The sequence below is a fragment of the Pseudophryne corroboree genome, chromosome 6 (genome assembly GCF_028390025.1).
Source record: "Pseudophryne corroboree isolate aPseCor3 chromosome 6, aPseCor3.hap2, whole genome shotgun sequence".
Classification (NCBI taxonomy): domain Eukaryota; kingdom Metazoa; phylum Chordata; class Amphibia; order Anura; family Myobatrachidae; genus Pseudophryne; species Pseudophryne corroboree.
Window position 1 is genome coordinate 437,911,048 of NC_086449.1, and position 16,038 is coordinate 437,927,085.

The 16,038-nt window shown below is 46.9% G+C and overlaps 1 protein-coding gene and 1 pseudogene across 3 annotated transcripts in view; both read right to left on the bottom strand.

Annotated features, from left to right (window-relative positions):
* REDIC1 (regulator of DNA class I crossover intermediates 1) overlaps positions 1 to 16,038 on the bottom strand; it is a 362,880-nt gene that overhangs the window by 228,227 nt on the left and 118,615 nt on the right. For all 3 annotated transcript variants that reach the window (XM_063927089.1, XM_063927087.1, XM_063927088.1), the window contains one exon: positions 15,029 to 15,161. In XM_063927089.1, coding sequence (XP_063783159.1) covers positions 15,029 to 15,161 — 133 coding nt within the window. The remainder of the gene's footprint in view (positions 1 to 15,028; positions 15,162 to 16,038) is intronic.
* LOC134936885 (5S ribosomal RNA) lies at positions 3,357 to 3,475 on the bottom strand (annotated as a pseudogene).

Consider the following 16,038-nt stretch of genomic DNA (forward strand, 5'->3'; position numbering starts at 1 on the left):
TCTAGGAGATGAGCACTCTGTAACCACCACAGGAGAGACACCCTTGTCCTTGGAGACAGGGTTATCCGCTGATGCATTTGAAGATGCGATCCGGACCATTTGTCCAGCAGATCCCACTGAAAAGTTCTTGCGTGGAATCTGCCGAATGGAATCGCTTCGTAAGAAGCCACTATCTTTCCCAGGACCCTTGTGCATTGATGTACTGACACTTAGCCTGGTCTTAGGAGGTTCCTGACTAGGTCGGATAACTCCTTGGCTTTCTCCTCCGGGAGAAACACCTTTTTCTGTACTGTGTCCAGAATCATCCCTAGGAACAGCAGACGTGTCGTCGGAATCAGCTGCGATTTTGGAATATTTAGAATCCATCCGTGCTGTCGTAGTACTACTTGAGATAGTGCTACTCCGACCTCTAACTGTTCTCTGGACCTTGCCCTTATCAGGAGATCGTTCAAGTAAGGGATAATTAAGACGCCTTTTCTTCGAAGAAGAATCATCATTTCGGCCATTACCTTGGTAAAGACCCGGGGTGCCGTGGACAATCCAAACGGCAGCGTCTGAAACTGATAGTGACAGTTCTGTACCACAAACCTGAGGTACCCTTGGTGAGAAGGGCAAATTGGGACATGGAGGTAAGCATCCTTGATGTCCAGAGACACCATATAGTCCCCTTCTTCCAGGTTCACTGCTCTGAGTGACTCCATCTTGAACTTGAACTTGAACCTTTTTATGTAAGTGTTCAAGGATTTCAGATTTAAAATGGGTCTCACCGAGCCGTCCGGCTTCGGTACCACAAACAGCGTGGAATAATACCCCTTTCCCTGTTGTAGGATGGGTACCTTGATTATCACCTGCTGGGAATACAGCTTGTGAATGGCTTCCAATACCGCCTCCCTGTCGGGGGGAGACGTTGGTAAAGCAGACTTCAGGAACCGGCGAGGGGGAGACGTCTCGAATTCCAATTTGTACCCCTGAGATACTACCTGCAGGATCCAGGGGTCCACTTGCGAGTGTGCCCACTGCGCGCTGAAATTCTTGAGACGGGCCCCCACCTTGCCTGAGTCCGCTTGTAAGGCACCAGCGTCATGCTGAGGACTTGGCAGAAGCGGGGGAGGGCTTCTGTTCGTGGGAAGAGGCTGTTTGCTGCAGTCTTTTTCCCCTTCCTCTGCCCCGGGGCAGATATGAGTGGCCTTTTGCCCGCTTGCCCTTATGGGGACGAAAGGACTGAGCCTGAAAAGACGGTATCTTTTTCTGCTGCGAGGTGACTTGGGGTAAAAAGGTGGATTTTCCAGCCGTTGCCGTGGCCACCAGGTCCGATAGACCGACCCCAAATAACTCCTCCCCTTTATACGGCAATACTTCCATATGCCGTTTGGAATCCGCATCCCCTGACCACTGTCGCGTCCATAATCCTCTTCTGGCAGAAATGGACATCGCACTTACTCTTGATGCCAGAGTGCAAATATCCCTCTGTGCATCTCGCATATATAGAAATGCATCCTTTAAATGCTCTATAGTCAATAATATATTGTCCCTGTCCAGGGTATCAATATTTTCAGTCAGGGAATCCGACCAAGCCACCCCAGCACTGCACATCCAGGCTGAGGCGATTGCTGGTCGCAGTATAATACCAGTATGTGTGTATATACTTTTAAGGATATTTTCCAGCTTCCTATCAGCTGGTTCCTTGAGGGCGGCCGTATCAGGGGACGGTAACGCCACTTGTTTTGATAAACGTGTGAGCGCCTTATCTACGCTAGGGGGTGTTTCCCAACGCGCCCTAACCTCTGGCGGGAAAGGGTATAATGCCAATAATTTTTTAGAAATTAGCAGTTTTTTATCGGGGGAAACCCACGCTTCATCACACACCTCATTTAATTCATCTGATTCAGGAAAAACTACGGGTAGTTTTTTCACACCCCACATAATACCCTTTTTTGTGGTACTTGTAGTATCAGAAATGTTCAAAACCTCCTTCATTGCCGTGATCATGTAACGTGTGGCCCTACTGGAAAATACGTTTGTTTCCTCACCGTCGACACTGGAGTCAGTGTCCGTGTCAGTGTCTGTATCGACCTGAGGTAACGGGCGTTTTATAGCCCCTGACGGTGTTTGAGACGCCTGTACAGGTATCAACTGATTTGCCGGCTGTCTCATGTCGTCAACAGTCTTTTGTAAAGTGCCGACACTATCACGTAATTCTTTCCATAAGACCATCCAGTCAGGTGTCGACTCCCTAGGGGGTGACATCACTAACACAGGCAATTGCTCCGCCTCCACACCATTTTCCTCCTCATACATGTCGACACAGCGTACCGACACACAGCACACACACAGGGAATGCTCTGATAGAGGACAGGACCCCACTAGCCCTTTGGGGAGACAGAGGGAGAGTTTGCCAGCACACACCAGAGCGCTATATATATATAGGGATAACCTTATATAAGTGTTTTTCCCTAATATAGCTGCTGTATATATTAATATGCCAATTTAGTGCCCCCCCTCTCTTGTTTTACCCTGTTTCTGTTGTGCAGGACTGCATGGGAGAGTCAGGGAGCCTTCCTCCAACGGAGCTGTGAGGAAAAAATGGCGCTTGTGTGCTGAGGAGATAGGCTCCGCCCCTTTTTCGGCGGCCTTTCTCCCGCTTTTTTGTGGAAAACTGGCAGGGGTTAAATACATCCATATAGCCCAGGAGCTATATGTGATGTATTTTTAGCCATTTAAGGTATTTTCATTGCGTCCCAGGGCGCCCCCCCCCAGCGCCCTGCACCCTCAGTGACCGGAGTGTGAAGTGTGCTGAGAGCAATGGCGCACAGCTGCGGTGCTGTGCGCTACCTTATTGAAGACAGGACGTCTTCTGCCGCCGATTTTCCGGACCTCTTCACTCTTCTGGCTCTGTAAGGGGGCCGGCGGCGCGGCTCCGGGACCCATCCATGGCTGGGCCTGTGATCGTCCCTCTGGAGCTAATGTCCAGTAGCCTAAGAAGCCCAATCCACTCTGCACGCAGGTGAGTTCGCTTCTTCTCCCCTTAGTCCCTCGATGCAGTGAGCCTGTTGCCAGCAGGTCTCACTGAAAATAAAAAAACCTATTTAAACTTTTACTCTAAGCAGCTCAGGAGAGCCACCTAGATTGCACCCTTCTCGTTCGGGCACAAAATCTTAACTGAGGCTTGGAGGAGGGTCATAGGGGGAGGAGCCAGTGCACACCAGCTAGTCCTAAAGCTTTTACTTTGTGCCCAGTCTCCTGCGGAGCCGCTATCCCCCACGGTCCTTTCGGAGTCCCCAGCATCCACTAGGACGTTAGAGAAAAAGTGGTGATACTGCTGTTGGCGTCAGATAACGCACATCACAGAGGTGAAGCGTCTACTACACTGGGTATTCCCTGTGAGTCTCCCCCTCAGGTACTAACCCAGCCCAACACTGTATAGCTTCCAAGATCGGACGAGATCGGGCACTGGCAGTGTGGTATGGTAGTAGACAAATGGGTGAGTTGGACGCCAATGAGAGTGCACCTATATAAGAGAAAAGATGTGACACTTGGTCACAAAGGTGTGGATCTGCTTTCTACGTTAGGCTGGAGGCAGTAGGTCCCATGTAGGTGGTATTACGCATCCAGGATCATAGATGAGAGTCCACGGAAAAAAGAAAAGAAATGACGAATGAAAACAGAAGGCATCAATAATTGTGTGCAAAATATCCTATTAGCAAGCATTTGCTGACATCAGGAAAAAATGCAAAAGTAAATACATATGGAATATAAATAATGAAAATACAGTTTAGATGTCAGATAGATGAAATGTAACTCAGAAATAAAGGATTATGCCGTATGCCTGGATTATATAACAAAAAGTAACCCAAAGGGTGCTGATTGGAATGTCCCCTCAGTAATTGTATGCATATAGGGTAATGCTGCCGACATAGGAGGAACAATGGATAGCATATATATATCTCAATACAGTGAGCAAGTCTAATTGTATTTGCCAATGAGAGGGGATACCCCTGTAAAGTTAAGTCACTGGTGCAATTGCTAATCAAAAATAATAGATGCTAAACATTACCCACACAGGCACTGCCTGTGTATATAACCTGTGTTGTGAACCGCAGCAAAGATACCCTCTGGTGGCGTGGTTGGTGCTTGTGGACCCGCTGGCTCGGAAAACGCGTTTCACCCCGCAGGGCTTGGTCACTTCCTGGAGGTGCGGGTAGAGACATGGTGAGTATAAGAGAGCCCAGCAGTGCGGCGCTGGCCAATCAGCGCCGGCGCGTCCCAGGTGGGGGCGGGGAGGACGTGTGTGACGATGCCGCCAATTAGGTAACAGCCGTACGGCGCTGGCAAATCAGGGTTGGCGCGTCCCTGGTGGGGGCGGGGAGGACGTGTATGATGATGCCGCCATTAGGTCACAGCCGTATGTGTCAGCGGCTGTCACCATGGTGATAGGGGCGCTGATCTAGGCCGCTATATGGATAGGACGGTGTATTGGGGCGAGACCTCTGAATAGTGTGACGCTGGAGGTGGGCTGGCCATGATGGAGAGGGGCAACTTGCCCTCAATGTGAGATGATAGTCAGCGCAACTAGACTGAATAAAACTTGCTTGGGTCTGTGCCCCTTCGATAGGCAATATAAATGACAATGACCCGGCGGTTATTCACCCTGACTATTAAGGAGACTAGGAAGGGGTGTGGAGAGTGGGAATGTGATGTGCACGATATGAGAGGGGCCATGTTGGTGAAGGGCAGATTTGCCCAGTTTAAAACAAAGGAAAAAGGGGGGATACACTAAGAAAAAGGGGGCTGGGTGAGGAACTTTGGAATGGGACATTGGAGGCTAGGTGAGATAGGTGATATTTTAAAATGCCAAAATTGGTAAAGAATGATGCTGATGGACACGTGGTGAAAACGTGAATTACAGGAAAGTAAATGGCATAAGTTAGGAATGGCAATGAAAGGCAGGTGAATAGATGTGGTTGTGGGGATGTGAGAAGGAAACTGACAATGGGTGAAGATGAAGGTGTGTGGATGATTTGGCTCATAGTGCACTGAGGATTGCAAAATGATGTGAGAGATGAATGAAAGTGAGTTAGAGGGGAAAAGGATGAAAAAATGAAATTAATTGAAAAAATGAAATATAAAAAATATAAAATATGTAAAAATGATTATTAATATTAAATGATAAAGGAATATAAAGAAATATATTAAAAATGAAAAATAAAAGGATTTAAAATATAATAACAAAGAAAGATGAGTGAAATGAACTTGAGAAAATGAGTGATGTGCTAACAGATCTGAATGATTGCAGAAGTAAAAGAAGGGATGGGAATGTGCATGCGTTAGAATGTTATCGCATGCAGCGTGTATGATTACAATGAGTCCATGTGCACACGCACGCAGGCGAACCGCATGAGTGTGACCCTGGGCCCGTGTGTGGGAGATAGGTTGGGATTAATACGTGGGTGATGGTGTTGGATTGGGGAAAAGGAGAAGAATGTGGATAGTATAAAATTGGAAGTGAGGGAGATAAACTGGTTGCTAGTCCCATGATGGAACAAATATGGGTGACAGGATTTGGTGTATAACACAGGGGTGGGATGAGGAAAGGAAATGGGGCGGGGGGGGGGGAAAGGGTTGAAAGGGGGTTTGTTAGTGGGAAAGGGGGGGGGGGGTTAGGGGTTTTTTTGTTGATGGGGAGAAGGTGGTGGAATGGGGGAGGAGGGGGGGGGGAAGGGGGGGGGGAGGGAAAACAGAAAAACGTGTAGGTGGGGTTGACATGTATAGTTAAGCAAATGAGATAAGCTCACAAAAAGGCGCCGTAGTTGATGTTTTCATTGAGTCCGGATGGCTTTAAGCTACCCAGTCGGAAGATCCACTCACTCTCCCTTTTCAACAATTCTTTGGTGATATCACCACCCCGAATCCCCAAATGGATACGATCAAGACCAAACACCTTGAGTTCTTTCGTTGATCCTTTATGGGCAAGGTGGAAGTGTCTGGTAAGTTGCTTCATTCGCAAAAGATCTTGCTGGGCATTCCGGATGTTGCCCATATGTTCCAGAACCCTTTCCTTCAATTTCCGAGTGGTCATGCCAATATATTTCAACTCACAACTACAGGTTATGCAGTAAATGACTGTCTGTGTGTTGCAATTGAAAAAGTGTTGTATTCTTAGCGTTTGTCCATATCTATCGGTAACCGTATGTTTTTGTACCATCTGTGGGCATGACTTACAGCGGCCACATGGGAAAGAGCCGGTTATCGTGGGTTTCTTTGGAGGTGAGGTCAGGAAATGGCTACGGACCAGTTGATTTTTAATGTTTTTCGATCTTCGCCAACTCATCTGAACAGGGGTGTTAATGAACGGAAATAGATCAGGATCAAGTTGTAATATCGGTAAGTGTTTGGATATAGCATCCTTCAACAATTTCCATTCTGGGCAGAAGGTGCCAATGAATCTGACGCTGTCCTCCTGTTTGGAAATAGCCTTTTTCTTCCCAAAAATCAGTTTGTCCCTTGGGACCATTTTAGTTGCTGCGTAGACTCGTTTCAATGAACGTTTACTGTAGCCCCTCGCTTGCAGACGATTGGTCAATTCCCAACTCTTTTTGTTGAAAATATGGTCTTCAGAGCAGTTTCTTCTTAACCTTAAATATTCCCCTTTGGGGATATTTTCGATGGTTGGTGGGAAGTGTGAACTAGTCTGAAAGAGGATACTATTCGTCGCTGTCTCCTTGCGATACAGTTCGGTGGCCAAGTACCCTGTGTCTGATTTATAGATGTTGAGATCAAGAAAGGGGACTTTTTCTGAACTGATGGTATGTGTGAGCGAGATGTTAAGATCATTGGTATTCAGGGTCCTGATAAAGTCCAAAAGGAGTTCTTTGTTCCCATTCCAAATGATAAATATATCATCGATATATCTGAGCCACAGAGTAACATGTGTGGTGTACTTTTCATTGGTGGTGTTGAAGACAAAGAAATGCTCCCACCATCCTAGAAACAGGTTCGCAACGGTGGGCGCGCAAGCTGCTCCCATTGCTGTCCCCCTGACTTGCAGAAAAAACTGATCCTCGAAGACAAAATAATTCTTTGCAGGAACAAAATTTAGCAAATTAAGAAGGAAAATTGAAAACTCGCTCTCCCCTCCCTGGTCCAAAAAGTATTTGACTGCTTTGAGGCCATGTTGGTGATTGATGCTAGTATATAATGCTTCTACGTCCAATGTTACCATTAGAAAGTCACTTTCGAAGTGGATGTCATGGATTTTACGTAGGAGGTCAGAAGTATCGTGCAAATAAGAGGGTAAGGATAATACAAAGTCACGGAGATGTAAATCAAGGAACCTGCTAGGTTGTTCCAACAAACCCCCAATTGCCTGACATGATAGGTCTTCCAGGGGGTTGAGATACGTTCTTGTGTATCTTGGGCAGGAGGTAAAAGGTGGGTGTTCTGGGATTCACCACTGTCAGATATTTAAATTCTTGTTTAGTGATGGTGCCCTGTGTTACGGCTTCTTGTACCATATGATTATACTGCTGAAGAAAATCAGGAGTTGGGTTCTTGGGAAGTTTCTTATAGCAAGAAATGTTATGAAGTTGGCGATGAGCTTCAGTAGTGTACATCTCTTGTGGCCAGATGACAATATTGCCACCTTTGTCTGAAGGCTTGATAACAATGTCACTCCAGCTTTGTAATTCTCTTAATGCCTGTCTTTCCTTAAATCTCAAATTTTGAGAGAATCGATGGATGCCTATCTGCGTATGGGCATGAATATGATCAAATTCCTTTGAAACAAGGTTACGGAAAACTCTGATCTCCGGACTATTATTGTCCGGGGGGAAAAAAGAGGATTTCGGTCTACACTTGGGTCTCGATGTGAAATTTCCATTATCACTGGATTCAATTTGCAATTCTTCCAACATCTGAAGGGCATGGAGATCTTCCGTGGTAAAATCAGATTCTGCTGTTGTTTCCGATTGCCTTTGTGTTTGTTTGGAAAATAATTTTTTGAGGAGAAGCTTTCTCCCAAAGAGTCGCAAGTCTTTCTCCCAAGAGAATCTATTGAAAGACCTTGAAGGTGAAAAGGAAAGTCCTTTCATGAGCACTGCCATGTGGTCAGGTGACAGGATCCTGTCAGATAAATTAATAATCTGTAATTCTTATTTTCTCTAACGTCCTAGTGGATGCTGGGGACTCCGTCAGGACCATGGGGATTATACCAAAGCTCCCAAACGGGCGGGAGAGTGCGGATGACTCTGCAGCACCGAATGAGAGAACTCCAAGTCCTCTTTAGCCAGAGTATCAAATTTGTAAAATTTTACAAACGTGTTCTCCCCTGACCACGTAGCTGCTCGGCAAAGTTGTAATGCCGAGACCCCTCGGGCAGCCGCCCAAGATGAGCCCACCTTCCTTGTGGAGTGGGCTTTTACAGTTTTAGGCTGTGGCAGGCCTGCCACAGAATGTGCAAGTTGAATTGTGCTACAGATCCAACGAGCAATCGTCTGCTTAGACGCAGGAGAACCCATCTTGTTGGGTGCATACAAGATAAACAACGAGTCAGATTTTCTGACTCCAGCTGTCCTTGAAATATATATTTTCAATGCTCTGACAACGTCCAGTAACTTGGAGTCCTCCAAGTCGCTAGTAGCCGCAGGCACCACAATAGGCTGGTTCAAGTGAAAAGCCGAAACCACCTTAGGGAGAAAATGAGGACGTGTCCGCAGTTCTGCCCTGTCCGAATGGAAAATCAGATATGGGCTTTTGTACGATAAAGCCGCCAACTCTGAAACTCTCCTGGCTGAAGCCAGGGCCAATAGCATGGTTACTTTCCATGTAAGATACTTCAAATCTACCGATTTTGAGAGGCTCAAACCAATGAGATTTGAGAAATTCCAAAACTACGTTTAGATCCCACGGTGCCACTGGAGGCACAATTGGGGGTTGTATATGTAGTACACCCTTGACAAAAGTTTGTACTTCAGGCACTGAAGCCAATTCTTTCTGGAAGAAGATTGATAAGGCCGAAATTTGAACTTTAATAGACCCCAATTTGAGGCCCATAGACAATCCTGCCTGCAGGAAATGTAGGAATCGACCCAATTGAAATTCTTCCGTTGGGGCCTTCTTGGCCTCACACCACGCAACATATTTTCTCCAAATGCGGTGATAATGTTGTGCGGTCACTTCCTTCCTAGCTTTAATCAAGGTAGGAATAACTTCCTCTGGAATGCCCTTTTCTTTTAGAATCCGGCGTTCAACCGCCATGCCGTCAAACGCAGTCGCGGTAAGTCTTGGAACATACAAGGTCCCTGCTGAAGCAGATCCCTTCTTAGAGGTAGAGGCCACGGATCTTCCGTGAGCATCTCTTGAAGTTCCGGATACCAAGTTCTTCTTGGCCAATCCGGAGCCACTAGTATTGTTCTTACTCCCCTTTTCCGTATAATTCTCAGTACCTTTGGTATGAGAGGCAGAGGAGGAAACACATACACTGACTGGTACACCCACGGTGTTACCAGAGCGTCCACAGCTATTGCCTGAGGGTCTCTTGACCTGGCGCAATATCTGTCCAGTTTTTTGTTGAGGCGAGACGCCATCATGTCCACCTTTTGGTTTTTCCCAATGGTTCACAATCATGTGGAAAACTTCCGGATGAAGTCCCCACTCTCCCGGGTGAAGGTCGTGTCTGCTGAGGAAGTCTGCTTCCCAGTTGTCCACTCCCGGGATGAACACTGCTGACAGTGCTATGACATGATTTTCCGCCCAGCGAAGAATCCTTGCAGCTTCTGTCATTGCTCTTCTGCTTCTCGTGCCGCCTTGTCTGTTTACGTGGGCGACTGCCGTGATGTTGTCCGACTGGATCAACACCGGCTGACCCTGAAGCAGCGGTTTCGCCAAGCTTAGAGCATTGTAGATCGCTCTTAGCTCTAGTATATTTATGTGAAGAGACGTCTCCAGGTTTGACCATACACCCTGGAAGTTTCTTCCCTGTGTGACTGCTCCCCAGCCCCGTAGGCTGGCATCCGTAGTCACCAGGACCCAGTCCTGTATGCCGAACCTGCGGCCCTCTAACAGATGGGCACTCTGCAACCACCACAGGAGAGACAACCTTGTCCTTGGTGACAGTGTTATCCGCTGATGCATGTGCAGATGCGATCCGGACCATTTGTCCAGCAGATCCCACTGAAATATTCGTGCATGGAATCTGCCGAATGGAATTGCTTCGTAAGAAGCCACCATCTTTCCCAGGACTCTTGTGCATTAATGTACTGACACATTTCCTGGTTTTAGGAGGTTCCTGACAAGTTCGGATAACTCCCTTGCTTTCTCCTCCGGGAGAAACACCTTTTTCTGAACCGTGTCCAGAATCATTCCCAGGAACAGCAGACGTGTTGTCGGGGACAATTGAGATTTTGGAAGATTCAGAATCCACCCGTGTTGTTGAAGCACTACTTGGGTTAGTGCTACACCGACTTCCAGCTGTTCTCTGGACTTTGCCCTTATCAGGAGATCGTCCAAGTAAGGGATAATTAATACGCCTTTTCTTCGTAGAAGAACCATCATTTCGGTCATTACCTTGGTAAAGACCCGAGGTGCCGTGGACAAACCAAACGGCAGCGTTTGAAACTGATAATGACAGTCTTGTATCACGAACCTGAGATACCCTTGGTGTGAGGGGTAAATTGGGACATGCAGATAAGCATCTTTTATGTCCAGGGACACCATGAAGTCCCCTTCTTCCAGATTCGCTATCACTGCTCTTAGTGACTCCATCTTGAACTTGAATTTCTGTATGTACAGGTTCAAGGATTTCAGATTTAGAATAGGTCTTACCGAACCGTCCGGCTTCGGTACCACAAATAGTGTGGAATAATACCCCTTTCCCTGTTGTAGGAGGGGTACCTTGATTATCACCTGCTGAGAATACAGCTTGTGAATGGCTTCCAATACCGTCGCCCTTTCTGAGGGAGACGTTGGTAAAGCAGACTTTAGGAAACGGCGAGGGGGAGATCTTTCGAATTCCAACATGTAACCCTGAGATACTATCTGCAGGATCCACGGGTCCACCTGTGAGCGAGCCCACTGATTGCTGAAAATCTTTAGTCGACCCCCCACCGCTCCTGAGTCCGCTTGTAAAGCCCCAGCGTCATGCTGATGGCTTTGTAGAACCCGGGGCGGGCTTCTGGTCCTGGGCAGGGGCTGCTTGCTGCCCTCTCTTACCCTTTCCTCTGCCTCGTGGCAGATAAGACTGTCCTTTTGCCCGCTTGTTTTTATAGGAGCGAAAGGACTGCGGCTGAAAAGACGGTGTCTTTTTCTGTTGGGAGGGGGTCTGAGGTAAAAAAGTGGATTTGCCGGCAGTTGCCGTGGCCACCAGATCCGATAGACCAACCCCAAATAATTCCTCTCCTTTATATGGCAATACTTCCATATGCCTTTTGGAATCCGCATCACCTGACCACTGTCGCGTCCATAAACTTCTTCTGGCAGATATGGACATCGCACTTACTCTCGATGCCAGAGTGCAAACATCCCTCTGAGCATCTCGCATATAAAGAAACGCATCCTTTAATTGCTCTAGAGTCAATAAAATACTGTCCCTATCCAGGGTATCAATATTTTCAGTCAGGGAATCCAACCACACTACCCCAGCACTGCACATCCAGGCTGAGGCTATTGCTGGTCGGAGTATAACACCAGTATGCGTGTATATACTCTTCAGGGTAGTTTCCAGCCTCCTATCTGCTGGATCCTTGAGGGCGGCCGTATCTGGAGACGGCAACGCCACTTGTTTTGATAAACGTGTGAGCGCTTTATCCACCCTAGGGGGTGTTTCCCAGCGCGCCCTAACCTCTGGTGGGAAAGGGTATAATGCCAATAACTTCTTAGAAATTAGCAGTTTTCTATCTGGGTTAACCCACGCTTCATCACACACGTCATTCAATTCCTCTGATTCTGGAAAAGCTACAGGTAGTTTTTTTCACCCCCCACATAATACCCCTTTTTGAGGTACCTGCAGTATCAGAGATCTGCAAAGCCTCCTTCATTGCCGTGATCATATAACGTGTGGCCCTATTGGAAAATACGTTTGTTTCTTCACCGTCGACACTAGATTCATCTGTGTCGGTACCTGTGTCGACTGACTGAGGTAAGGGACGTTTTACAGCCCCTGACGGTGTCTGAGACGCCTGAGCAGGTACTAACTGGTTTTCCGGCCGTCTCATTTCGTCAACTGACTTTTGTAATGTACTAACATTATCACGTAATTCCATAATTAAAGCCATCCATTCCGGTGTCGACTCCCTAGGGGGTGACATCACCATTACCGGCAATTGCTCCGCCTCCACACCAACATCGTCCTCATACATGTCGACACACACGTACCGACACACAGCAGACACACAGGGAATGCTCTTATCGAAGACAGGACCCCACTAGCCCTTTGGGGAGACAGAGGGAGAGTTTGCCAGCACACACCAAAAGCGCTATAAAATGTATATAAACAACCCTAAAAGGTGTTGTTTTTGTTATATGCGCTTTAAATATATAAATATCGCCAAAATATGCCCCCCTTCTCTTTGTTACCCTGTTTCTGTAGTGCAGTGCAGGGGAGAGTCCTGGGAGCCTTCCTCACAGCGGAGCTGAGCAGGAAAATGGCGCTGTGTGCTGAGGAGAATAAGCCCCGCCCCCTATCCGGCGGGCTTTTCTCCCGGGTTTTGAGATATCTGGCCTGGGTTAAATACATACATATAGCCTCAATGGCTATATGTGATGTATTCTTTGCCATCAAAGGTATTAAATATTGCTGCCCAGGGCGCCCCCAGCAGCGCCCTGCACCCTCCGTGACCGTTCAGTGTGAAGTGTGTAGCAACAATGGCGCACAGCTGCAGTGCTGTGCGCTACCTTCATGAAGGCTGAAGAGCCTTCTGCCGCCTGTTTCCGGACCCTCGATCTTCAGCATCTGTAAGGGGGATCGGCGGCGCGGCTCCGGGACGAACCCCAGGGTGACCTGTGTTCCGACTCCCTCTGAAGCTATGTCCAGTAGCCTAAGACTCCAATCCATCCTGCACGCAGGTGAGTTGAAAATCTCTCCCCTAAGTCCCTCGATGCAGTGAGCCTGTTGCCAGCAGGACTCACTGAAAATAATAAACCTAAAAACTTTTTCTAAGCAGCTCTTTAGGAGAGCCACCTAGATTGCACCCTGCTCGGACGGGCACAAAAACCTAACTGAGGCTTGGAGGAGGGTCATAGGGGGAGGAGCCAGTACACACCATGTGATTCTAAAAGCTTGCTTTTGTGCCCTGTCTCCTGCGGAGCCGCTATTCCCCATGGTCCTGACGGAGTCCCCAGCATCCACTAGGACGTTAGAGAAAAACACCACAGGTATACAATGTAGATGGATGGATAGTATAGTATTACTTATACTTATGGACGACGAGTGACGACACAGAGGTAGGTACAGCCGTGGCCTACCGTACTGCTGCTTATATATATATAATATACTGTATAACGGACCTCGTGGACACTGTCAGCAGACTGCTAAACTAGTATGAAGAAGGAAAAAAAAAACACCACAGGTATACAATGTAGATGGATGGATGTATAGTATAGTATTACTTATACTTATGGACGACGAGTGACGACACAGAGGTAGGTACAGCCGTGGCCTACCGTACTGCTGCTTATATATATATAATATACTGTATAACGGACCTGGTGGACACTGTCAGCAGACTGCTAAACTAGTATGAAGAAAGAAAAAAAAACACCACAGGTATACAATGTAGATGGATGGATAGTATAGTATTACTTATACTTATGGACGACGAGTGCACTGACGACACAGAGGTAGGTACAGCCGTGGCCTACCGTACTGCTGCTTATATATATATAATATACTGTATAACGGACCTGGTGGACACTGTCAGCAGACTGCTAAACTAGTATGAAGAAAGAAAAAAAAAACACCACAGGTATACAATGTAGATGGATGGATAGTATAGTATTACTTATACTTATGGACGACGAGTGCACTGACGACACAGAGGTAGGTACAGCCGTGGCCTACCGTACTGCTGCTTATATATATATTATATAATATACTGTATAACGGACCTGGTGGACACTGTCAGCAGACTGCTAAACTAGTATGAAGAAAGAAAAAAAAAACACCACAGGTATACAATGTAGATGGATGGATAGTATAGTATTACTTATACTTATGGACGACGAGTGCACTGATGACACAGAGGTAGGTACAGCCGTGGCCTACCGTACTGCTGCTTATATATATATAATATACTGTATAACGGACCTGGTGGACACTGTCAGCAGACTGCTAAACAAACTAGCATGAAGAAAGAAAAAAAAAACACCACTGTTTTTCAGGCAGACAAACGTATACTGGACTGGTGGTCACTGTCAGCAAAACTGTGCACTGTACTCCTGCTATAACTGCTCCCCAGTCCCCACAATTAGGCAGTGTGAGCAGAGCAGTGCACTCAGCACAGATATATCATGCAGCAGTGCAGCACACTGAGAGAGCACAGCCACAGATATGGTGGAGCGTTTTTTTCAGGCAGAGAAACAAAGGATTAAAATCACTGGTGGTATAATCAAAACCCTGCACTGTACTCCCTAACAGCTGCTCCCCGTCCCCAATCCTCCCCACAATTATAACAATGTCACTCTTAGACTTAGTCTTTTCTATTACGGAGAGGACGCCAGCCACGTCCTCTCCCTATCAATCTCAATGCACGTGTGAAAATGGCGGCGACGCGCGGCTCCTTATATAGAATCCGAGTCTCGCGAGAATCCGACAGCGGGATGATAACGTTCGGGCGCGCTCGGGTTAACTGAGCAAGGCGGGAGGATCCGAGTCGCTCGGACCCGTGTAAAAAAAAGGTGAAGTTCGGATTCCGAGGAACCGAACCCGCTCATCACTAGTATTTTCCCAGTTAGGCAAATAAGCAGACAAAAGACAAAAAGCAAAAACTATGTAACAATCAATGCGTCCTTACAGTGCAACATTCAACAGTTAACTTACTCATTTCTTTCTTTCTGGACACTTGATTCACAACATAAAGGCTAAGTAGATCTAAGCTGACAGATTCTTTTTTAGGAGATGCCAGTTCTAACCGCTCCAATTTGGATTTCAGCTTCTTTTTTTCAAAGAAATCCTGTATAGATAAAGTGTTCAAAGTATTCAGTTCTTGAAACATCTGTATTTGGCAGTGCACACACAAACAAGCTTTACTATTTTTTTTACAATTTGTCAAGATTTTTAATGAAGTGACAATATTGCAGGACGCCAGACAGCACAGAGGAAATGGAAGCAGGGCTCCCATGTGACTCTTTGTTGCTACAAATTTGCAAACCTGGGTTCATACCAGAATTAAGATTTTAGTACAATACATCTGGATTCACAGGATTAGTTAGAAAACAATCATAACTTTTCTAGTGCATGTGTATTAAAAGAAACAAGGGTCATTTATGGTTTGTTGACTACAAAACTATAAGTAATCAGTATGTAATGAGTGTCCTGGTTTTCAGTTTAAAATGATACTACCTGGGGGGCGTGGCTTGGACGCCTAAAAGAAGGCAACATGGCACCAGAACTCTGCAGTCTATAGCTCCATATGCCCTGGTGTGCTAAAAAATCCATCCATGGCTGTCCTGCTAACTAACCATCTCTGCTACCCTCCATGCCAGTGCTCTGAGTGATTGACCAGCTCTTTCGATCCGGTCATGGCGGTGACATTACCTACGGCCTGCTAGGATTCAGTGCACACAGGATCCCCGTTTCTAGATCCTGCGACCACCATGTTCTCCTGATGGCTCAGTCATATCCCCATCACCCCCCACCCGGAACAGACAGGGTCACCTCTGGACGTGATATTGCCTGCTAATCATTCGGCCCTCACTGGCCTCTGATGGTTTTCTGGCAGGCAAACTGTGGGTGCTATTTGGGAGCTTCCTCCCTGTCAGTTTACCCTGGCTTGAGCTGCTGCCTTGATACATGTGGGACCATATACACTCTGCTAGCCAGCTGCATTT